Genomic DNA, 22,728 nt, shown 5'->3' on the forward strand with positions numbered 1-22,728 from the left:
AATAAAATCATGATATGTGATAAGTATTTTATTCCATAAGAGTTCCAAATATTATGTTCCTATTTCCCCCACAACATACTCCACTGCCACCCCACTGGTCACTACCACTCAATACCATATTTATTCGAAAACATTAAAATAAATGAGTAAAAGCACAATTTTGTAACAAAATTAAAGACTACAATTAAAAAGATAAAAATAAATTAGTAGAAGCACAATTTCGTAACAAAATTAAAGACTACAATTAGAAAGAATAACAATAATTTTTCCAATTAAAACTACAATTAGAAAGATAACAAAATTAAATACCTTTTCCAAAAAAGAGAAAACCAAAAATAATTATAATCGTATCTGTACAATTTTTTACTGTAATTTTTCTGCATTTCTAATGGCATTACTCAAAGTAGTCGCAAAATGTGAAGAAGAGAGCATCGCCTTGGCCGCTTGTTCCGATCTCTCTCGCCGCAATTCTCTTCCAAATTACAATCTGCTTGGAATCAATCTCAGCTCGTACTATTCATCTCGATCTTGTTCTTGCTAATGCCCGTCTCCAAGGCGAAAAACCTCGCCTCACTGCTCCGTTCCGCCGCCGCACTCGCCAAATCCACCGCCCCTACCGCTTCCGGAGATATCGCCGCAAAAAAATACGTCTCATCCGTCAGGTCTTCTGCCTCCACCGCTTCTGAATCCACTCAGAACCGCTTCGTTCACTCTTCAAACACTCATTCTCGCTCCTTCAACTCCTCGTCCAAGCCACTGAGTGGCGCCTTTGATGGCTGCTGGGACGACTATCATGGTGATCACTATAACGGTTCACACATCTTTCAGTTCGTTATGGTTACTGGAAATTATAACGAAGTTGATGTATGGCGTGATTGTTTGACAAACCTCTAATTTTTTGTTGTTTTTGGCTGATGTATGGATATAGTTGTATTTATGTTTTTTGGTGTCAGTCTTTCGTTTGGTTAGTTTCTAATGTAAGGAGAGTGGAAGTACAATATTCTGAGATAGCTTATTTGTTTCCTTTGTTCATAACAGAACATCAGGAAGGGCTGCTGTCGCAGGAAATATCTTCCATATTGTGTGGTATGTATTCTGTGATTTTTGTTTTTGAGATGCGTTCCATACAATTCTAGACTAATTAATGTAAGCTGTTTGTTTTAATAAAATTTATGTGCTTTTTTCCCTTAGCTAGTTGATTGCATGAGGTCCCCAATATGATGATCAAAGTTTGGTTGCGAGTTCTAACTGTCAATTGGTGTTAAATTTGTTAGTTTAAAAACCTGGAGCTTCTTCCCGTCAATTGGGGTTGGCTATTCTTCAACCTGTAAATTTTGAAGTTTGTGAAATACAATATTCACAAACTAATGAAAACTAATGGTGAGTGCCCTAATCTAAAATCACCTACTCAAAGGGAAAGAATTTATTTATAAAGCTATAGAGGAATTTAAGTGGATTCCTTTAAGGGCTAAAGGAGGGGTAACAACAATTTGATGGAAATTTAAATTTGTAAATAAAGCCCATACCTAATAATGCATTAAATATTTTAATTGAAATAAAAGTAAATTAAACAAATTCTGACCCTATTTTACAATCTAGAGAAATAGTTATTGTACCTAGTTATTCAAGAACCTGACTCTACCTTATTTTTGGCTCTGTATGCTGTGAATGTTAAAAACTTATGATGAGGGAAGGTTTTAAGTGCTGTTTTTTACAATGAATGCGGTATCCAAGTTTTGCATAGGTGTAGTCTTATGATAAGAATATTAAAACATCACAGAAACAGAAATAGATAAGCAAACTTGAATGGAGAGAATGAGAGATATGATGGAGTGTCCTCAAAGTAGGCAGAAGGATAGCATGCAGACTACTCTTTATTGCTTCAAAACTCCATTATAACAATCATTAGTGAGTAACAAAATGGTAAGCAACCCCATAATAGGAAGAGAAATGAATGCAGTGGGAGAGGTAATCCAACACATGCTTACTGGTTACTCTATAGTCTAAGCAGAACTCCATAGTAGCTGAGGCACAGATTTTTCCTTTGAGCATTCTGTCTTGGTGGGTCTGCTGGCCATTGGAGAGTGCAAATCCACCATATTTGGTTCTTCTGTTCCTGTTTGTATGTGCATACTTGACTAGCCTTACTACAAATTCTTCCCTTCTAGAAATGCAGAATTCTGATGCCTTCGTAGATGCAGTTCTTTGTTTTGTTTTTTGTTTGTTTTTGGATAAATTACATTGATGCATTTTATTCAGATAGTTGTCTGGAATGTGTTGTTGAATGGCTTGTCTTTGTGTGCCTATACATCAATATCGATTATAAATCTATTTGATGTACCTTATTGGAGAGTTGCTTCACCCACCCTTTTCTTTTTCTAGGAATTTCATTTCGGTTGTTGCGCAGCATTCTTTCTATTTACAATTTTACATGATGTCTTGCATATGCATCTCTGTTGACTGCAGGTGGTGTAGATTCAAAAGTGGTCAATCCACCAAAATCACAAGTCATTAGCAGTGATAAGACTTTAGAAAATGTTTTGGGTGTACCATGTATCTCAAACATTCCAAGTAGTGATGTATCTTTGCGCCGGAAGGAAGTTTTGCGAGAAAGGAAACAAAAGTGGGTTTTAAAGATCTGCCAAAAGACTCGTCTAGACCGCTTAGTTGAATTATGCTTTAACCAACTGGGTATAGATGCTACAGTTCAGGTATTCGGTAAACTTCGACGGGAAACTGGCCTGGTAGAATATAATGCATTGATAAGGAGTTGTATAGAAAAGGCAAGGATGATGGACAATGAAGAAGAGTCATTAAAGCAACTTTCTGTTGCATATAAATTTCTGAAATCAATGAAGGAGCAAGGTTTCCAATTACAGGAAGACTTTTATGGTCAAGTTCTTATGTATTTAATTGATTGTGGCATGATTCCAGAGTTTCACTTTTACTGTGAACTCATAAGAGATGGAAATGCTGATTCGCTTCCAAATTTAGCTTACTATGAGATGTTGCTGTGTATAAAGACCAAAAATATTGATAAAGTAGAAGAACTCTGTTATAATCTTGCACTCTATGATGGCAAAGACAAAGACACCTTTCTAGGTTTGTAACTCTCAAGGTTCTAATGCTTTTTTTATCTTTTATGTGTTATGCATAAAAGTTTTTTATGGTTCCTGTGAATAGTAAGCATGCCATTTTATAGTTACCTGGCTCAGTGGTCAGTGGTTTGAGGGTTCTCTCTTTTTCATTGGGCTTTGCATGTGGGCTAGTCTTGATTTTCATTTTTACAATTTACAAAAGACATTGTTAAAGATTTCTCGTTATTAATTAATCGATCTAAATCCATCCCTCAGATTATCTGCAAATTGCCCCATTAATTTTTTAAAATGTAAATTTAAGGTCATATCAGACCTAATACGTTCATAAATGTTGCAGAAAAATATTTGTTAGCAATGTCCAGTGGTGACTGTAAAGAGCAGTTTTTGCAGCTTTTGAATACTCTTGACATAACAAAAGTTACTTCCATGAAAAGTTTAACATGCATCTTCAAATCCTTGGGGAAGTTAATGTTGGAGAACATTGCAGAGAAGTGCTTTCTGGATTTGAAAACCAGTGGTAAGATAAAAATCAACTTCATTATTATTTGGGGATATTACCTATTCTTGCTATTGTTATTAGGCTTCTTATATATGAATTGACATAACAGTTTATGTATCTGGTGAAAACAGCTTACTGGGCATTACTTGTGTCAGTATATGGTTAAATTGGTATACGTCTTAGAATGAACAGATAGTTGTTTTACTTTACTTTGTATATTGTGAATCTCAAATCTATGACACATCTCCCTGATGCAGATGTTGAAGCAGAAAAAATCTCGAGTTTCATCTTTGAATACACCACAAGTGTGCCAAATTTAGCAGTGAGGAACTTATCTTGAATACTAAACTTAACTTCCTGGATCCTACAATTTTTGTGACCCTTATACTTTGCAAATACCTCTGTATATATGTAAAGAATTGTTAGAATAAATTGGGTGTTGTTAGAGTCTTAAGGAGTTGTTAGAGGTTTTTAGTGTGTGGCTGTCTTTCATTTGTTATACCTATAAATACTGTACAGCTCCAACCTATCAATATACAGTGAGTTATAGAATTACTTGAAGTGTCTGAGCATGCCAAATCTATCTCTGATGAACCTTCTCATGAGTGGTTCTTGTAATATCTTAGAAAAGCCTTCTGCTTCATGAGATTATGCCTTCATGAGAAATTTAATCTGATTGCATAAATGTAGATAAAGAAATTGTGTTTGTTGATTATTACCCACCCCCTCCATCTGTCAAGTCTTTTCTCTAGAATAGCGGTTTTCACTATCACAACTCAACTTAAACTGCCTGAACCTTAATCCAAACTAATTGGGGTTGACTATATGGATTCTTTCCCTAATCATAAGTTTCAAAAACTTGTATTGTTCCTTTTCTTTAAATCTCCCGAATCTGAACTATATGTTATAACTATCTGTTGGACTTTAGATTGTTAAGGCCCTTAACTTTGCATCTAATCATATTTTCTCTAGTTTATTTGATACATATTTTCTTCAAGGTTTTAGGTTTCCAAGTGGAGGACTTTATGCTTCACTCCTGATTGTGTCCTCTGATTGACTCTGTTGTGGATTTGAAAGGTTGAAGACATTGTTCTTAAATTCAAAAATTTGCATGCTGAGATGGATGTGACGCCCTCATCTGCACAATGTGAGAAACTCATTAAGTTCTCCTGTGAATTACTTAAGGTAATATCTCATACTTCTTTAGAAGTTTTCTTGATGCAAAATACCTGCAGTTCTCTTAAGTGGTGGATTTGCAAGCTACTCTGACATTAGGTTTCTTTATGTTTTGCAATGTAGGTACACATTGCGCTTGACGTTGTAGACCAGATGTATGAACAGGGTTTGGCTTTATCAATAGATGCATTTAATTTGATATTAGGTGCATGTGAAGAAAGCTGCGAGTACAATTTGGTATGCTGCATTTTTCTATTATTATGTTCTAATTATGATCCTTAATAACCTTGTACAGCAAATTTTGTTGGAAGAGTTCGGTAGATGACTGCAATTAATTTTGTTGTGCTAACTGCAAAGTGTTCCTGTATGTGCTTCTGATAAGGGTGTGTTATGTGGATCACCAAATGAATGGTGCTGTCATGGGAACATGCTCCCCAATTTTCCATGTAGGTACATGTGGATGCATTCATGCACCACAGTAATATTCATTAAGACAATAAGGCAGAATATGAAAATATTGAGAAGCATTTATCCGTGAGAAAAAAATTGAATAGTAATGCCTTCGTTCTTTTTCACCAGGAGCATGTTTTCCTTGTCATATTATTTGCTAAATCATTAAATCAACTACCAGATGATTGCTAATGTGAGGGAGTTTCTACTGAGTCTCCTTGAAGTGTGAACTTTTAAAGTTACTTGAAGCTCTAATTGCTATTATTCTCTCTTTTATTAAACAGTCTATTCAAATTTTATATGTATTTCTTTACTATAACTAACTTTCATCGATAATATACTTTCTAGAGGAAAATGTTTACCAGTCTTCTTGTACTTTTATTTTCTTTGACTATAAAATGTCATTGTGTTTGTAATTCGTCTATAGTTTGTGTCATTAATTACTGTATGTAGTGGACCAAGATGATAATATGCTATTTATACTTTGTAAGTTTTGTTTATGCGTTAAATTTTGCATTAGATAACTTTCTATTTTTCTGTGTATCAAAAGGTTCGTCGGATGCATTCAATAATAAGTTGCTATAATCTGAAGCCAAACAGTGAGAGCTTCAGGATGATGATAAACTTGAGTGTAAAAATGAAAGACGTGAGTCTCGACTTGACACTTCAATAGCTCGTGGTTGCTTTATTCTGAGTCCTAACTTGGAAGCATTAACAAGTATGTTTCATGTTTCTTCCATGCAGTTTGAGGGTGCATATAACTTAATCAGTGATTTGCAGAAATTCAATTTGATGCTTACGGCAAGCATGTACAATGCCATAATGGTTGGCTATTTCCGTGAGGTGGCTTTGTTGGCTTCATTCCTTCATCTTTATATAAATTGAATTCTTCTGATTTTTGAAATAGAAATTCTTTGATAGCATCATATGTGACATCATAAGTGGGTGAGATGGTGAAAGATCACTAGCTAGGAAGGGCACATAGTATTCATTTGAAACTCAGAGTTAAGCATTTTGGGTGTTATGTCTAGACCCTATAAATTTGCCATTCTAGTCAAGGTGGCTTGGGGTGTCACTGCATTAATTAAAATGAATGCATTGACTCATATGCTATAAGAAGAGAATGCACTTTTTTTAAAGAAACACAAAGATAGACAAGAGGGGGGAAATAGACCAAAACCCTCGAAAGGAAGAGATGCAATTCAGTGTAAATATATACATATGTGGTTCTATATCTATATGGTTGCTTAATGTGATGTATTTTATTTTAGCTCACCGAAAGTTTTGAGTTCAGTGAAACTATATGAGTATGTCAGTAGATATAGATAAGCTACTGCTATATCATGGCTGAGTTTTGATCATTTATGCTATTATGCATTTAGTGCTTGACTAAAACTTCTCAATTATCTGCAGAAAAACGTACGCGGTGGATTGATGGTTCTCAAACAAATGGAAGATGCAGAAGTGAAACCTGACTCGCAAACTTTTAGCTATCTTATAAGAAACTGCAATTGTGAAGATGATATCATTAAGGTCTCAAAGTTCCATTCTCTGTTAAAAATCTCGACTTAGTTACTGGTGGAGTGGTGGGGTTAAATCAAATTGGGTTTAAAGATTTTGCATATTTGGTATCTTATCTGCTGAGTATTGGGAGATGCCAACTACAACTCGTACAGTTCATGTAGTACTTGATCTTGAAATAATTTTTTAAAACATCTCAATTCAAGAAATGATCTCTCTGATCCCTGAATTTAGACTTGGTTTAGTGATGGTTACTTGTTGATGCACCTTTTCCATATTGAGGGAATTATTTACTTTCTTTTTATTTTTAATATTTTAAAAGACATTGATTGTAAGCTGTATGTGCTCACTTGGTGCGGGAGTATTTCATATGTAGTTTATTATTTCCTTGCATTGAGATTTGAGTGAGTATATTTTGCTGTAGAATGAAAGTCAGACATGGAAGTTTGATTGTTGCCATTTAATACAAGATAGGACATAACAACCCTGCAAATGAAGTTAAGAGTTTTCTACTAAAGCCTTGTACTCTTGTAATGCAAGCCTCTTTGAATTACTTTAACCAATTGTTAAAGAATTTGCTAAGTCAATAAATTTATCTGCCATTAAGAGTGTCTATTATGATTTTTCCCATTGATTAATTTGATTTTCTCAAAATTATCTGTTTCTAACTTTCGATTACTTTTTATAGGGACCTGTTTGAGTGTAGTAGTAAGTTTTTTCTTTTAATTTCTAGTTACTTCTGTGCATGTAAGTGCTTCTTGTGACTATGTTAAAACATGATGTGGAAAGCGATGTAACAGTTTTCAGTTTGGTGATCCTTTTTGTAGTTTTATGATGAGTTGACACTTTCTGGGGTTCAAGTCACAAAGCATGTTTATATGGCCCTTATAAATGCATATGCATCCTGTGGACAGTTTGAAAAGGCTAAGCAGGTAATCAACATGTATTTCTGACGCTTCAATTTCGTATTTCTAAAGTACAAGGATTTTCTCAGTGTTACTCTTTCAGCATCTTTTCTCAGATATAAACTAATCAATAACACTAATCTATTGAGTGCAGGTAATCTTGGACAAAGGGATACCAGTAAAGAACTTAAATGAAGTCAAAAGTATGCTTGTTTCAGCTCTTGCGGCACACGGTCAAGTATCGGATGCCCTTGAAGTGTACGAAAAAATTAAACAAGCTAAATGCAATCTGGATCCCAGAGCAGTTTCTTGTCTTATTGTAAGTCTGTTATGTTGCATCATTTCCTTCTTCTAAAGGTCGTTCTTATGTCTTTGGGCCTTTAAGACTAACCACTCTTAGGAACTCTCCAGGATCATCATCTACAGTCTGAAGGGGAATTTAATAGACTACTTCAACTGCTTGATGAATTAGATGAGCGGAATCACTGGATTGGAGCCTGTTTTAAAGTTATATCATATTGTATTCGACATGAAGACTTAAGGTTCCATTTTTTACACTTTCTAAAAACTATTTATTTTGATTGACAGATTTTGAACTTTAGAAACTTACCTATGTTTCTAGAGGTTGAGCTCTATTTAGTGGTGCTCATCCAGTATTACTGGACTTTGGTTCAAGTTCTTGAAACAAGATCTTCAAAATAGGGTTAATTCCTTCCTCAGATCTGCATGATGCAGAGTCTTGACCCTTCCATTCTAAACATTTTAAAAAGGCTAAATTTCATCTGACAACCTATTCTCTAGGTCATTTTACACTTATAAACAGTTAAGCAAATTCCTGTCACTTCTCTGGTAAGGACAATAGCATTTGCATCTCACGTGTATCTTATAGGACATGTAGTCAATGCATCACCAAATGCCTTTGCCTCAGCAGTAACTATGGAGTCTATAAAAATTATGAGTACTTTCTATCTAAAATCTGCGAAAGTACCCAATTGAATTAAGATAATCAAGATATGCAGCTAGTTCCTTTAAGTTTGTTGGAAGCAGCAAACTGATCCCAGATGGGGTATAACCAACAAGCAATTATGTAATTGTTCCAATAATCTAAAGATGAGAAGATAAGGTTGTACAGCCAATAGGTATGGGGTGAGATTCAGATTAATGAAGGAATAAATGCTACAGAACTGTTTGCTAATTGCTCCAGATTGATGACCCATCAGAAAGTGTGTCAAACCAGTCTAATGAGTCTATATTGCCACTATTGCTTGCTATCGGCATGCATCTTTTGTTGATTTCATTTAACAATATAGGAGTACTAGAGACATTGTTTTTGTAGAAAGGGGTGTTGTTTGGAGTTGCTGTAGATGTGGTGGTTTGGAGCAAGGTGCTCGGCAGTGAATGAATTAGTGGAAAGATTGAAATGCCCCCATTAAAAGCATGGTGAGACGGACGATTTTGATTTAGCCAGAGAAGTGACTAGAACTTGTAACTTGTTACCATAAATCAAAGTCTAGGTTATCAAGTGTAAAACATCTCAGCTCTTTAAGAAGTTATATTGGGGGTGAGCATGCTTATATATGTGTCTTTGATGTTCCCAGATCTGTCATAGAATTGCTCAAGAAACTTAAGGATATGTTCAATGATGATGAGGTGGCTAGGGAGGTTCTTTTTGATGAGGTTCTGCTCTTTATTTCTGAGAAACATAAATTGATTGTCAATATATGTTTTCAATGGATTGATGGTATACAAAGTGCTAATATATATCCTGGTCATCATGGAGTAGGTTTTCTGTCGCATTGCAGAGAAAGAACCAAGAACCATGCATTTTGGCTGGAATTTGCTTCAAGCTATTAAGAAAGATATTGGTCTTCGCCCATCTCGAAAATGTCTGGATTTCCTCCTAAGCGCTTGCACAAGTGCCAAAGATTTACCGACTTGTTTCAAAATCTGGAAGGAGTATATAGAAGCTGGTCTTCCTCACAACTCTCTAAGTTATTTGAGGTAATTTGCACAGTTATGTCATCTTTATTTTCATTTTCTTGGTTAATAATCCTTTGGTGGATTCAAATTTGCTAAAGGTCAAATTAATGAATGTCATTAACCCTACATCATCATAATCTATAATTAGTTTCTCTGAAAAGGTGGAAATTAATTCATTTTCTGTTTTGCTCATAATTTGTTTGCATATTCTCATGGAACATGAAATCATGAATTGCTCTCAAGAAACTAACCCACATACATGCATTATGTTATATGGATATAATACGAACTTTCATACAGACACTGAGTGGGATCGATATGGATTTGCAGATACAATTCAAAGTGTTATTTACAACTAACTCAATGTCCATGCAGGATGTACCAAGCTCTTTTGGCATTGGGGTCACAAAAATCTGCGAGAAATATGTTGAGTAAAATCTCAAAAGAAGATCCACATGTTTGTGCTGTCATTTATGCAAGCCAAGCAGCATACAGAAATGGTGCTCCAGTTGGAGGGAAGAAAAATAAGAAAAAGAAGAAAAATGCAAAAGCGGATTTGAGGCTGGAAACAATTAACATATTGAGCAATCTGGAAGTTGATAACAAGTAGTGAGATTGAAGCCCAAGTGATTTATACTTAAAAAGAAAAATGCTAAAGCGGATTGTCACGCCCAACCAGGATAACAGCGGTGGTTGAGCAATGCTCATATACTGAGTCAAGAGTTACACACTAAACTAAAAACAGGGTCATGCTATTGAATTAGGTTTATTTCATTGCCCACCTCTTTTTGTGGCCAGGTCATGAAGCTGTGAGAAGGCTTTGGAATATTTATTCTTTGTTGTTGTATTTGAGTGATTCTTTGGCTTCTGTATCTCTGGATTATCTGCGGCTAACCTAGTACGTAGCATTATTTATTAATGAATTTTCGTAGTGTATTGTATGCACTTTTGGGATGTGAATTTAAGTTGCGCTTGCGGGTGTCGTGCGTCCAGTCGGCGTGACGGTATTAGGGGTTACACCCCCATATGTAATATTTTCATTTCGAGTGTTATAAAGTTACACTTCACATATATACAACAAAAATTGAATTTCAATTGGAAAAAATGTCAAATAGGCCATCGAACTTTTATTATTTGTGCAATTAGACCACTGAACAAAGAAGTATGCAATTATATTAATAGCAAGTTATTTGCAGGTAAAACCAATCTTTCTCTCTTTTTTTTTTTTTAAAAAATAAATCTAACATGGACGGAGGATGCAACATCCTCCTCTGTCTAGGCCGACGACGAAAGGAGGAAGGGTTGCCTCCTCCTCCGCCCAAATCTACGAAGAAGGTACAGCCATAGCTTCTCCTCTCAATAAGGTTGACGAAGGAGGAGATCGTAGTAGCCACCTACTCTACACAAATTTTTTTTTTAGAAAGATAAATGGAGCCTGGAGGATGAAATTGTTGCCTCCATCCATAATTACAGTGGAGGCAGCCTTGCCTCCTCCTATGATGAAGGAGGAGGTGGCTTCTCTTTTTTTTTTTTCTTTTTTTTTTTAATTTAATTTAATTTATTTTTTATTTTATTAATATATTAAAGAATTTTAAGAAATTAAAAATACAGCTATTTTATTTTTTTTAGGAACATGTCATAAGGTGATTGGAAATCTGTTGTCTACCTGTAAAGAATGTCAATTGCACACTTTTGGTAACACTAAATGGTTTAATTGCATTGCACGTTTTTTTTTCAGTGACCTAATTGCATGAATAGTACATGTTTCATAGCTTATTTGACACTTTTTTCATTTCAATTTTATTGAATGTATTAATTATGTTGAACACTTGAACGCCTAAATTTAAATGAGGGAAAAACTCATATACATATGCAAGCATAATGGCATATAAACTTAGGTGATGGTAGCATGTGCGGCTTGTTTGATTGTAGATTTGCATGCGAGGCATGTATGCCAGACGAGCGGTGTTTGTTTGTGGTTAAGAATTAGGGATTTAGATTTACTTCTATTATTATTATTATTATTATTATTATTATTAAAAGTAAAATTCAAATGATATTCAGTTCGGTTAGATTCAGTGTCTTACTGAACCATTCAGTATACAAGAACTCATTATCGTTCGCTTTTTCAATATATTACCTAACGGAATTAGTTTAGGATCCATTTGGAAAGCAGAAAAATGACTTTCGGAAAATGTTTTTTGAAAAATGAGTCATTTTCCAGATCCTTTCTCGTGTTTGGTTGCGTTATGAAAAACTGTCTTAGTGTGTTTGGTTCTTTTTTTGAAAAATGAGTAGAATTGTAATAATTATATATTTTTATTATTTGATTTAAAATATATAAAATAGTAATATTTATTATAAAAGGAAAAAGAAAAACAAAGGTTAAACTCCTCTGGTTTTCAGCCGAAACAAGAGCAAAATTGCTCCAGTTTCCACCGGAAACCAGTCCGCCGAAAATGGGTGATATGACTTGATTTTGGCCGAGAACATGCGAACCGACTATTTTGGCGATTCTGGAAAATGACTTACAGAAAAAAATCCGCAAGTCATTTTTCAAAAAAATAAACTGATTTTTCTTGGTTTCGTTGACCGTATTTTCCGGACGCTTCCAAACACCGAAAATTTGAAAAATATTTTTCGAAAGTTATTTTACGAATAACCAAACACACCCTCGGTTCAGTCTAATTGGATTTGAAAAAATCGGACCAAATTGCCAAGCCAACCCGTGTGGCCTTGTAGCCGTGGGAAACTGAGCGGAAATATTCTGAAAGAAGGGGGGAAAATATGAAATGAACAAACATTCCCTAATTTCAAATTTATCCACTCATGGATTGATCAAAATTCCAAAACCTATAAATTTGCGGCACAAAAATCTGCAAATTATGAACAGAAATTTCATATGGGACCTCCCCTGAAGAGAAAATGTACTTCCACCTTCATAGAATTGGTCAGTTCAGGCGCCCAGCCAAACCCCTCCCTTGTTCCGTATGATTGCATAATTCGTGCATGCGGAGGGTTCTCTTGCTCGATCTGGCCATACACAAAAACCCTATTTGAAGGAATTTGGATTACAAAACATTATTATTATTATTATTGTTCAACAGGCTATGAACGATCCAATTTATTGGAGATAATCTCGTTCTCGCATGCCATATTTCAAGTTGGGCGCTGCATTTCATGAATTTGATCACCCAATGTGGCTCCTCCTGTGAAAAAGGGCGTTTCATTTTAAAATTTTAGGGTGATATTTGGAGTGGGGTTATACTCCAATATTTGATTTTATTTCTTTTTTAATGAATTCTAGGTATCGATTACTAAGAATTGCAGAAGTATATAATTTGGTGGCCATTTGTAAGTGGTGTGCATCAGATATAAAATTCGGTTTGGTGATTATTGCTGCAAAGACTTGAGTTTTGGGCTCTGTCAAGCAAGGGGGATGCTTCATAGGTTTTGGGATTCAGCTCGTGCAAATTGGAGGTTTTGGAGTTGATTTTGCGGATGATACAACAAGTGTTGAGTGGATTTCGGTCTGCTGATTCAAGACCAAATGCATATCAAGAGATTACTTCTGTTAATTGTTTCTGTGTTTCTGTATGTCAGTACTGGGGCAACAAGTTTAGAGAACAGGAAGAGCGCAGAAGAGGATTTATTGGCCAGTCTAATAAAATACGGAGGGATAAATCATGACCAGGTAGTAGTTGGGCATCATATTCTAGTTATGCCTATTTTTAGCTTGTTCTGTTTATCATAGATCCACATTTTGATGTTGATGGGAGTGATTACTGGTTCTGCTATTACTGCTTGCTCTCATTAAGCTGCATTTATAATCAAATTATCAATCCTAGGTAGCTGCATTACCATGTTCTAGCAATTTATCTTGTTGAAACAGGACAATATGTTTCTTTGGTACCTCTATTAGGGGATGGGATTGATGGGATTCAAACCCAGTAACCAGGACTTCATGATGATATGGTCCCTGCTAGATTTGTATGGCCTCTATTTTCTTTTTCGCTACCAAATAAATGAGGATCAACCTTGGTCCCTGATACATGCTGAGGAAGTCTTATTTTATTACTATTACATTACATAGTTTAGATATTAAGAAACTACTAAATAATTATTTAGAAATTACTAAATAGTTATTTAACTTATTACTCTTAGTTTTCGAATTAGTTTAGGTAGATTAATTATTTAGAAACTACCAAACAATTATTCTTAGTTTAGGAACTTCCTCAGCATGTATCAGTCCCCCACAGAACCTCCATTTTGATTTGTATTTGCAACATACCATACATTGTGGTTGCCTCTATTTTCTTGAGTTCTGATTACCAGGGGATCAATTGTGGTCCTCTCATGTACCTGCAATATACCAACCATAAGTGAGGGTGTCATCAACTACTCAACTAAGTGACACATTATTTTCTTGTTGCCTATGTTGTTGACATCTCAGTGCTGATAGAGCTTCTTGCACTTTTTTACTTAAATTTTTGTTTGCTGCTGATAATATGGCTATTGGAATACCCTAATTTGCCATATTTAGGGTTCTTCAGGGTTAGGAAGGAGATTAAGCCACATGAACACACAATGATTTAAGTGGGTACCCGAGTGGCGGTAGAAAACCATTTGAAATGGCACAGTTTAGATAATTGAAGGGATTACCATCATTTTAACGTTGAACTTGAAGGAGATCCTAGAGTACCAAGATATTACAAAAGAATTGCTAGTGCACTTATACATGTAAGGGAGAGTTTCTTGTGCTACAAGCCAACTTCCAAGTTTCACCATCGGCCTCCATTAGTTGGTTGGGAGTTGCTATCTCTTAATTTCCCAAGTATGTGATGTGCTGATCAATGACAAGTATCCTATGGGAATATCAAATGCCTTACTTTGCTGTTTCATTTAAAATAATACGGAGTAATAATAATTTTTCAAATATTTGCCGTCCTGATTAACTAAGAAGATCCTGTAGAAATATCAAAAGCAAAATGTGTTTTTTTTCTCCATTTAGTAGGTATCTGAATGTAATGCTTGATTGCTTGGGGATCAAATCAAGCAGCTCTTTTGTTTTCCTGTTTTCTTTGTGAATCAAAAGAATGTGCCTTCTGTGATATAAAGGCCCAGAAGAGTTCCTTCAGTTAGTATCTTAAGCTAATCATGGGGATCAAGTATATCTTCCCATTTGTCTGTTTCTATTCCAATACTCTCTTCAATGCCACAATAGTCGATAACTACATCATTGAATTTCATTTCCTTGCCACATTTAGTCCTTTTAACATTTTGTTATTCCACCATTTAATAAATATGGCTAACATGAAATTTCATCATTCAAGTAAAAAGTTTACAAGAGAATGAGAGAAATTACATGTTAGGGCTATAGGCTTGAATGATAAAATTATATGTTAACCCTCTTTATTAAACGATGGAATGACAAAATTATAGAAGGCGGACTAAATGTGGCAAGCAAATGAAAGTCAGGAATGTAATGTGGCAAAATTAAAAGAATAGGACTAAATGTGGCAATGCCACAATAGTTGATGACTAAAAGTGGAATTTTCTCTTGTTTATAACATAGCTGAATTCTGTGAACTAGATAAGCATATTATTGGAAAAGGATTTCAGGATTTGATGAGAACGCAACTAAGAACAAATGGAATTTGATAGTTAAGGGTTAGATTTTTGGTTAAACTTAAAATGCATTTTGAAGTGAATATTAAGTAATGAAGAACTGATGGGATGTATCCATATTTGATGAATGTTTCTTGCTGCAGGCTGAGTTAATATGGTTAAACTGTAGGATAGAGTTGATCCATGCTAAGGAAGCAGTTGAAGATCCTGAATTTTCTGTCCGAGTGGATAAGTATAAAGGGAACAGGGAAAGAGTTTCTAATGGTAGGTCATCAACAAAAGAAGAAACGCAAAAAATCGTAAATATCTTGCACCCATTTGTAAAACAAACCCTTCTGGGTTGTTTAAGGGAGAAAAATCTCATGTTTCTTGTCTCTGGAGAGGAAAGTGTTTCAAAAACTTGGTATAGCAAGTGCTTGGACTTCTTATTTGTGAGGTCTTGTGCTCCTAAACAACGTGAATTATTTCAGAGCTGTGGAGAAATACCTGCTCCATCCCCCATAGTTGCATCACATAGTCCAAAACCATCAATGCCTAAAGTTGCTAAATCTTCACCGCATGCTGATCCTCCAGTGCAGCCATTCAATCCACGAAAACTCAGTGACACTGCCACTGTTAAAAATTCTAAAACAAATTTATCCTATAGTTTAAAAGCACAATCAGAGCAATCAAGTTCTGCTCCAGTTGCTGCGGCTGCTGTGTTGGTATTGGTTGCAGTTGCCTTGCTGTCCATATGCTGCTATATGATTTGTGGGGGCGGATCTGGAAAGGGACAGAATGATGAGAGGCCTCTCCTGAGCTTAAGTTCTGCTGGTAAATTCATTTTTTCATTTGTCACTTCCTGACTTCATGCTTTGTAACTTCCTTGCTTTCTGCTTTACTGATCTTTCTCTGCCTTCAATGTTTCAGCCTCTTCACAGAAGTCGTTTTCTTTGGGCAGTTCATTAAGTGACAGCAAGAGTGGTATTCATTCATTTCACAACTCCAATGATAAAATGGATTGTAATTTGTTAATGGAGCCACAGACACTCGGCAGCTCTAGAATGGAGAACCCAGTGGGAAATGGCTCCACTCGTGTCACCCCGATAGAAGATTCTGCTCCCCTGAAGCCTCCCCCAGGCAAAGCTGGACTGCCTCCCCTGAAGCCTCCCCCTGGTAGGACAGTTCTGCCACCCCCTCCTGGAAAGACAGCTCCTCCAGCATCAGCACCAGAACCAACACCAGCACCAGAACCAGAACCAGAACCAGAATCAGAAACAGCACCAGCAGCAACAACAACACCAACAACAACAACAACATCAACATCACCACCACCTCCTCCTCCTAATGCAGCATCTTCTGGACCTCCCGCACCTCCTCCTCCTCTAAGACCATCCTCTGGTGGACCTGCTGCACCTGGACCACCTCCTCTACCTATACCTTCTGGTGGCAAGGCTGGTCCTCTTCCCCCGCCACCTCCAGGTGGAGCAGGTCGCGGAGGGCCGCCTCCACCAGGGCCAGGGCCACCACGTCCCCCTGGCCCTGGTGGCGGCCGCCTCGTAGGATTTAGGCCACCTATGGCACCTTTTGGACCAAGTTATGAAGACGACAGTAATAAAGCTAAACTGAAGCCTTTCTTCTGGGATAAGGTTCTAGCCAACCCTGATAATACAATGGTTTGGAATCAGATAAGAGGAGGGTCATTCCAGTGAGTCTTTTTATAGTTTCAATTTATGTGTGAAGTTGCTGAAGTCTTTTATACAGTAATGCACTCAATGAACAATATCCCTTTTGTCATAGGTTTAATGAAGAGATGATCGAGACTTTATTTGGTGCTGCTCCAGATAAAAACAAGGCTGGAACAAAGAAAGAGGCAGCAGAGGAAAAACCTCAGTATATTCAAATTATTGATCAAAAGAAGGCACAGAACTTATCAATTCTCTTAAAAGCTTTAAATGTGACAACCACAGAAGTTTGTGATGCTCTGAAAGAAGGTGATTACTTTTTCCTTTAGATTTTAAGATAAACTCCCGGAATGGTAATATGTGTTTAGTCAGAAAATCAGGAGATTACCTGCATAGTTGTGCAGATGAGGGATTGAAGGTGGGGTAATTCTTATTGGTAGCGTTGGAAAGTTGTTGAGGTCATAGTTTCCTATCCCTTAAATAAAAATGAAATAAAGGTGTGTTTGGTTCCCAAAGGTTTAGTATTAAGTCTGTCATATATTTAGCAAAAAAAATCGAGACTGCATTATGTTAACTTTATTTATATTTTCTTGGAATTCAAAAACATTAATTTTCAATAATCAAGATTTATGTGATGCTTGTTGAAGATTTTTATTTTGTTCGCATGTGTCTTTTCCCACACAGTTCCATTTGTTGTGACAATACAGAAGCATTGCTTCTTTGACCTATGAAGTCTCCCAGGGCCAACTACTACAACTACTATATTTTTTATATTGATTGTGACAGTCTGGCATCAAGAATGATCATTTGTGAGATTGTCAAATAGTTGTAGTAGTTTTGCTTTTTATGTTTCTTGAAAGTGGATATTCCTGCTCTTCTTTGTTGCTGACTTCACAGTATTAAAGCTGTTGCTAACCTTTTATAGTGAATCAGGAAATGAGCTTCCAGCAGAACTAATTCACACTTTGCTGAGGATGGCACCAACTACTGAGGAGGAGTTGAAACTGAGGCTCTTTAGTGGTGAACTTACACAACTTGGATTAGCAGAGAGATTTTTGAAAGTCTTAGTGGAAATTCCATTTGCCTATAAGAGGCTAGAAACATTGCTTTTTATGTGCACGCTTCAGGAGGAAGCAGCAATGGTTAAAGAGTCATTTTTAACCTTAGAGGTAGGTATTAATTTTTCATGATTGTTTTGATAACTGGAGACCTTTAGCACAGTTAACCACATATACGGTGAACTAATTTGAAAAACAATGTAATTTGGTCCATGGCCATAGGAAAACTAACCAAGTGCATTCTAAAGATTTCTTCTTTTACAAAAACCATTCTAACCTGAAATGATTTTGTGATTAATTGGACATTGTTATACATCAAGCACTTGGGACTCTCCTTCACTCCTTTATGCCCCTTCATAATTCCTCTTTGGACTTGGTTGTTGGACAGCTAGAATTTCCACTCCATTTTTTTTTGGGTAACATTCAAGTATTCTAATCATGTTATAATCTTATAGGTAGAAATAAATCAGAAAATAAAAAATAGTCCTAATCATATCCCCTACTTCCCCAAATGCCTTCCACTAAAAAATCTCTGTAATTTGAAATGTGTTATTTAAGCTACTACTAACTAGAAACTTAAAATTAAAGAATGGGCTTTTGAAAGTCATAAAGGCAAGAAATGAGTTCTCAATCCTGTATAGTTTTGGTGACTTCATTCATTTACTCTTTTCTTTCTTGTGGACGTGTAAAATTGATGTTCCTATTTTCCGGAAAAATCTCTCTGATCAGACTTGTTTTCTTTTTAGGAATTTTGACTTTGTAGAGATAGCCATGGCAACTTAACTGAAATACTAGTAGTTCAATTCGTTTTGTACTTGTTTCTTGGAAATATTTCAGGTTTGACTCTTGCTTGTCCTTTTATCCAGGCTGCCTGTGGCAAACTCCGGAAAAGCAGGCTATTTCTCAAACTCCTAGAGGCCGTTCTAAAAACTGGCAATCGCATGAACTCTGGAACATACCGTGGTGGTGCACAAGCTTTCAAACTGGATACACTTCTAAAACTATCTGATGTGAAAGGAAAAGATGGGAAAACCACCCTTTTGCACTTTGTTGTTTCAGAGATAATCCGCTTGGAAGGTTTACGATCTGCCCGAGCATCAAGGGAACTGAGGAGCCTATCGAGCATCAAGTCTGATGACCTGTCACTGGAATTGCCCCAGGAATCCGATGAGCAGATTCTAAGTCTTGGTCTGGAGGTTGTGTCAGATTTGGGGACTGAGCTTGAACATGTCAAGAGAGCTGCACTTATAGATTCGGATAACTTAACGGGAACGGTTGCTAGGCTTGGTCATGGATTACTAAATACCAAGAATTTTCTCAACACAGATATGAAGAGTGTAAATGAAGAGACTGGGTTTCGCGAGACACTAGAGAGTTTTATGCAGAGTGCTGAGAGTCAAGTCATGGGGTTGCTTGAACAAGAAAAGCAAATCATGGCTCTAGTGAAGAGCACAGGCGATTACTTCCATGGAAACTCGGGGAAGGATGAAGGTTTGCGCTTATTTGTTATAGTCCGCGATTTTATGTTAATGCTAGAGAAGGTGTGCACAGAGATAAGAGCTCAACATAAGAAAAATAAAGCAGCAAAGAAAGAGAATCCCAGTGGTGCACCTTCAGAACAACCCGCCAAGTCGTCCACTCAACCTGTTAGTAAACCTTCAGAACCCGCCCAGTCGTCCACTCAACCTCTTAGTAAACCTTCAGAACCCGCCCAGTCGTCCACTCAACCTGTTAGTAAACCTTCAGAACCCGCCCAGTCGTCCACTCAACCTGTTAGTACACCTTCAGAACCCGCCCCATCCACTCGACCTGTTAGTACACCTTCTTCAGAAGAACCCGCCCAGTCCACTCAACCTGGTAGTACACCTTCTTCTTCAGAAGAATCCATCCAGTCCACTCAACCTGTTAGTACACCTTCAGAAGAACCCGTCCAGTCCACTCAATCCGTTAGTACACCTTCAGAAGAACCCGCCCAGTCCACTCAACCTGTTAGTACACCTTCAAAACCCCCCCAGCCCCCTCCCAAGCGCATTCCCATTCCCATTCCTCGTCCAAAGCGGGTAGATAGTAGTTCAAGTTCTGATGAGGACGAATGAGGCTTCTTCTTAGTTACAATGACATCTCAATTGTGTAGCTTGAAGGCCGGGCTTGTTGCAGCTGTAGAAACCAACCACTTCAAGAACTATTGCCAGCCATATATATAAACATTCAAGTCTTGCGCGCTGATCTTTGCAGGCCTGCCTTCCCGAAATTACACTCACTTTTGGTGGTAGATTGCAGTAACTTTGTACATTGGATCCAACCACTCTTGTTATTCTTATTAAATTTTGATTTTAGTTGTGTTAAAGTGTAATAATAGGATGAGTTATTAGGGTGTGCATCGTTTTAGCACCAATTCTTTCTTGGCAATGTTCTGTGAAAATTTGTTTTCTTATCAGCAATGGAACATGCCTTTCATCAGCTCAGGTATCTATTTTAGCATTCCCTGCAAAATATAATTAATATACTTATCTGAAATTTTGTACAGAAATATCGAGTATAGTGATTTTTTACCAACTTTAACATTTTTTTTTTGGGTGTACTCAAGATTTCACCATCAAATACAGTGATCAAGTGATTAATGATATAGCACTGCACTGTTTATCAACACCATTTTAATTTTTTGTGTATTTATATATTTGTTAAAGTAATATAAATTTTATATTATTAAAAATAAATTATATAATTGATCTTATTCAAGGCTATTAAAACAAGACTAAATATTAATTACTGAGTTTGTATCAATATGGTAATATTTCAAAATTTACCACTAATATACTCTCATTTCTCTCCCATTTTGGTCAAATACGAGAAAATTTATTCAAAATTCTCTTGGTTGTGAACTAAGATGTTATTTCATGAATCTTTTGTATCATTCAAATTTTTAAATCAAAGGGAAATAGAGTGTGAGGAATGCATGAATGAATGATAAAAACTTGAAAGCTTCATGCTAAAGAGGTTTAAAAAGAAAATAGTTTCAATTTTAATTCACTTGTATAAACAAAAAAACAGCTACAAATTATAGCAACAACAAAGGAACTACGTCATCTCATTCTAACCTAACACAAAACACAACAACCAAGGCCCCTCCTCTCTCCGTCTAATCCTCATCGGCGCTGGCCTTTGATGACCCGCCGGCCTTCTTTGGGAGCAGAAGGTTGTGGATGTTGGGCATAACACCGCCGTTGGCTATCGTTACATCCCCCAGCAGTTTGCTCAGCTCCTCGTCGTTCCTCACTGCCAATTGGATGTGCCGAGGCACAATCCTCGTCTTCTTGTTGTCCCGAGCTGCATTCCCGGCCAATTCCAGAACCTGAAACGGTGAACTCATTCGTCAGAATCAAAACCCGGTCCTTGAATTTTCCAGCATTAATTGAAAAGAGCAAAGAAAGGTACAGAATATTGTGAATCGAAAATTGGAGTGTAGAAACCCTAGAAACAGAAATTGGGGGAAAAAGAGGGGAAAGGTTTTAGGGATCCGGAATTTACCTCAGCGGCAAGATATTCGAGAACGGCGGCGAGATAGACGGGAGCACCGGCTCCGACACGCTCGGCGTACTTGCCGGCCTTGAGAAAACGGGCAATACGACCGACGGGGAACTGGAGCCCGGCTTTGCTGCTACGGGACTGAGCCTTCTTCGCAGCTCCGGAACCAAGAGTTTTTCCACGGCCGGCCATCTCTGATCTCTTTAGATATTCAGGCGGCAAGGATCGAGAAAGAGAAGATTTATGCGATACAGAAATCGGTTAGCTACTTCTAGTCTAGTCTAGAGAGAGAACGCAGAGAATAATTTGCAGTGTTTACGAGAGAGATGAGAGGGAAGTAGTCTTTAAATAAGACTCGCGTATTTCAAATTGGACCAATAAGAGTCAAGTACGCGGATCGATCCTTTCCACCGTTGGATAAGATTTACATTAACGGCTGAGATAAGGATCAAGATTTCATAACCGGCTGGTTATAATATTTTTTTTTATAAAATTGATTGATATCTCATCTAAAAACATAAATTCATATTTAAATATTGCAGATTTCATTTTATTTAATAAAATTATCTTTATTACATTTTTGTTACACAAAGTTATTCTTTTTTTTTTGTTAGTATTACTGTCTCTAGTAAGCTCGATCTCATAACCTCCCATATAGGAGAGTCATTATATGCCATATGAACATAAAGTGATTGGCCTTCACTGGAACTAGATCTCATGACAAAGTTATTCTTACATCATTATCATTCCGTTTCCGTTGTTGTTTAATAACTTCATCACTATTACCATACACATATATTTATCATATCTTTTTTCTATTCTTTAATTATCATTTTATTAAATTCATCATATAACAATAAACTTAATTATACATTATATTTTAATTAAATATCTATGAATGTTAAATTATGTGTATATAATGCATATATTATTTGTGTATATATACTAATATATGTGGTTGTTAGTCTTTTTTTTTATAATACAACTAACCATATTACATTGTAGTATCTGTTCATATATACTTTCTCAACATGTTGAAGCACAAAGAGTTAGTGAGGCTCAATCTCATGATCTCTCATGTGGAAAAGTCACTACATGCTATCTGAGTCCGTTGTTAGTCTAGTATTATAGATTTTTTAAATTTCTTTTGTAAAAGTAAATTTTAGGGAAAATGATCAAATAAGCCCCTAAACTTTTCACAAAAAGTCAATTAAATTCATGAAC

At 36.4% G+C, this 22,728-nt stretch overlaps 3 protein-coding genes across 4 annotated transcripts; 2 read left to right on the forward strand and 1 right to left on the reverse strand.

Moving 5' to 3' along the window:
- The first annotated feature begins 389 nt into the window (after positions 1-389).
- LOC116022453 (pentatricopeptide repeat-containing protein At4g04790, mitochondrial-like) lies at positions 390-10,724 on the forward strand. Of its 2 annotated transcripts, none has more exons than XR_004099200.1 (16): positions 390-796; positions 1,039-1,086; positions 2,467-3,102; positions 3,436-3,615; positions 3,855-3,919; positions 4,675-4,782; positions 4,897-5,010; positions 5,774-5,869; positions 5,968-6,066; positions 6,637-6,756; positions 7,572-7,676; positions 7,804-7,968; positions 8,061-8,191; positions 9,248-9,326; positions 9,452-9,650; positions 10,005-10,068. XR_004099200.1 is itself a non-coding variant. In XM_031263178.1 (16 exons), exons 1-16 carry the CDS (start codon positions 541-543, stop codon positions 10,237-10,239), a joined length of 2,655 nt encoding a protein of 884 aa, XP_031119038.1. In that variant the 5' UTR covers positions 390-540; the 3' UTR covers positions 10,240-10,724. The 2 variants fall into 2 exon arrangements, 1 of the variants encoding a protein (XP_031119038.1); XM_031263178.1 differs by having other exon boundaries at positions 9,433-9,650; positions 10,005-10,724.
- Positions 10,725-12,436: 1,712 nt separating this feature from the next.
- LOC116023020 (formin-like protein 5) lies at positions 12,437-20,395 on the forward strand. Its single transcript, XM_031263959.1, has 6 exons — positions 12,437-13,323; positions 15,401-16,070; positions 16,167-16,944; positions 17,037-17,230; positions 17,855-18,090; positions 18,846-20,395. The coding sequence occupies exons 1-6, from the start codon at positions 13,180-13,182 to the stop codon at positions 20,073-20,075; spliced, it is 3,252 nt and encodes a 1,083-aa protein (XP_031119819.1). The 5' UTR covers positions 12,437-13,179; the 3' UTR covers positions 20,076-20,395.
- Positions 20,396-20,942: 547 nt separating this feature from the next.
- On the reverse strand, positions 20,943-21,817 carry LOC116021975 (probable histone H2A.2). The gene is made up of 2 exons (XM_031262511.1): positions 21,508-21,817; positions 20,943-21,331 (listed from the first exon to the last, which is right to left on the reverse strand). The coding sequence occupies exons 1-2, from the start codon at positions 21,694-21,696 to the stop codon at positions 21,119-21,121; spliced, it is 402 nt and encodes a 133-aa protein (XP_031118371.1). The 5' UTR covers positions 21,697-21,817; the 3' UTR covers positions 20,943-21,118.
- Between the last annotated feature and the right edge of the window lie 911 nt (positions 21,818-22,728).

This window comes from Ipomoea triloba, chromosome 6, assembly GCF_003576645.1.
Source record: "Ipomoea triloba cultivar NCNSP0323 chromosome 6, ASM357664v1".
Taxonomy (NCBI): domain Eukaryota; kingdom Viridiplantae; phylum Streptophyta; class Magnoliopsida; order Solanales; family Convolvulaceae; genus Ipomoea; species Ipomoea triloba.

Coding starts and splice junctions, on each gene's coding strand:
- LOC116023020 (XM_031263959.1), top strand. CDS start 13,180: ATGCATATCAAGAGATTACTTCTGTTAATTGTTTCTGTGTTTCTGTAT. Junction 16,071..16,166: donor CCTGAGCTTAAGTTCTGCTG/GTAAATTCATTT, acceptor TCAATGTTTCAG/CCTCTTCACAGAAGTCGTTT. Junction 18,091..18,845: donor AGTCATTTTTAACCTTAGAG/GTAGGTATTAAT, acceptor CCTTTTATCCAG/GCTGCCTGTGGCAAACTCCG.
- LOC116022453 (XM_031263178.1), top strand. CDS start 541: ATGCCCGTCTCCAAGGCGAAAAACCTCGCCTCACTGCTCCGTTCCGCC. Junction 6,757..7,571: donor GTGAAGATGATATCATTAAG/GTCTCAAAGTTC, acceptor TCCTTTTTGTAG/TTTTATGATGAGTTGACACT. Junction 7,677..7,803: donor AGTTTGAAAAGGCTAAGCAG/GTAATCAACATG, acceptor TATTGAGTGCAG/GTAATCTTGGACAAAGGGAT.
- LOC116021975 (XM_031262511.1), bottom strand. CDS start 21,696: ATGGCCGGCCGTGGAAAAACTCTTGGTTCCGGAGCTGCGAAGAAGGCT. Junction 21,332..21,507: donor TCGAATATCTTGCCGCTGAG/GTAAATTCCGGA, acceptor TCACCGTTTCAG/GTTCTGGAATTGGCCGGGAA.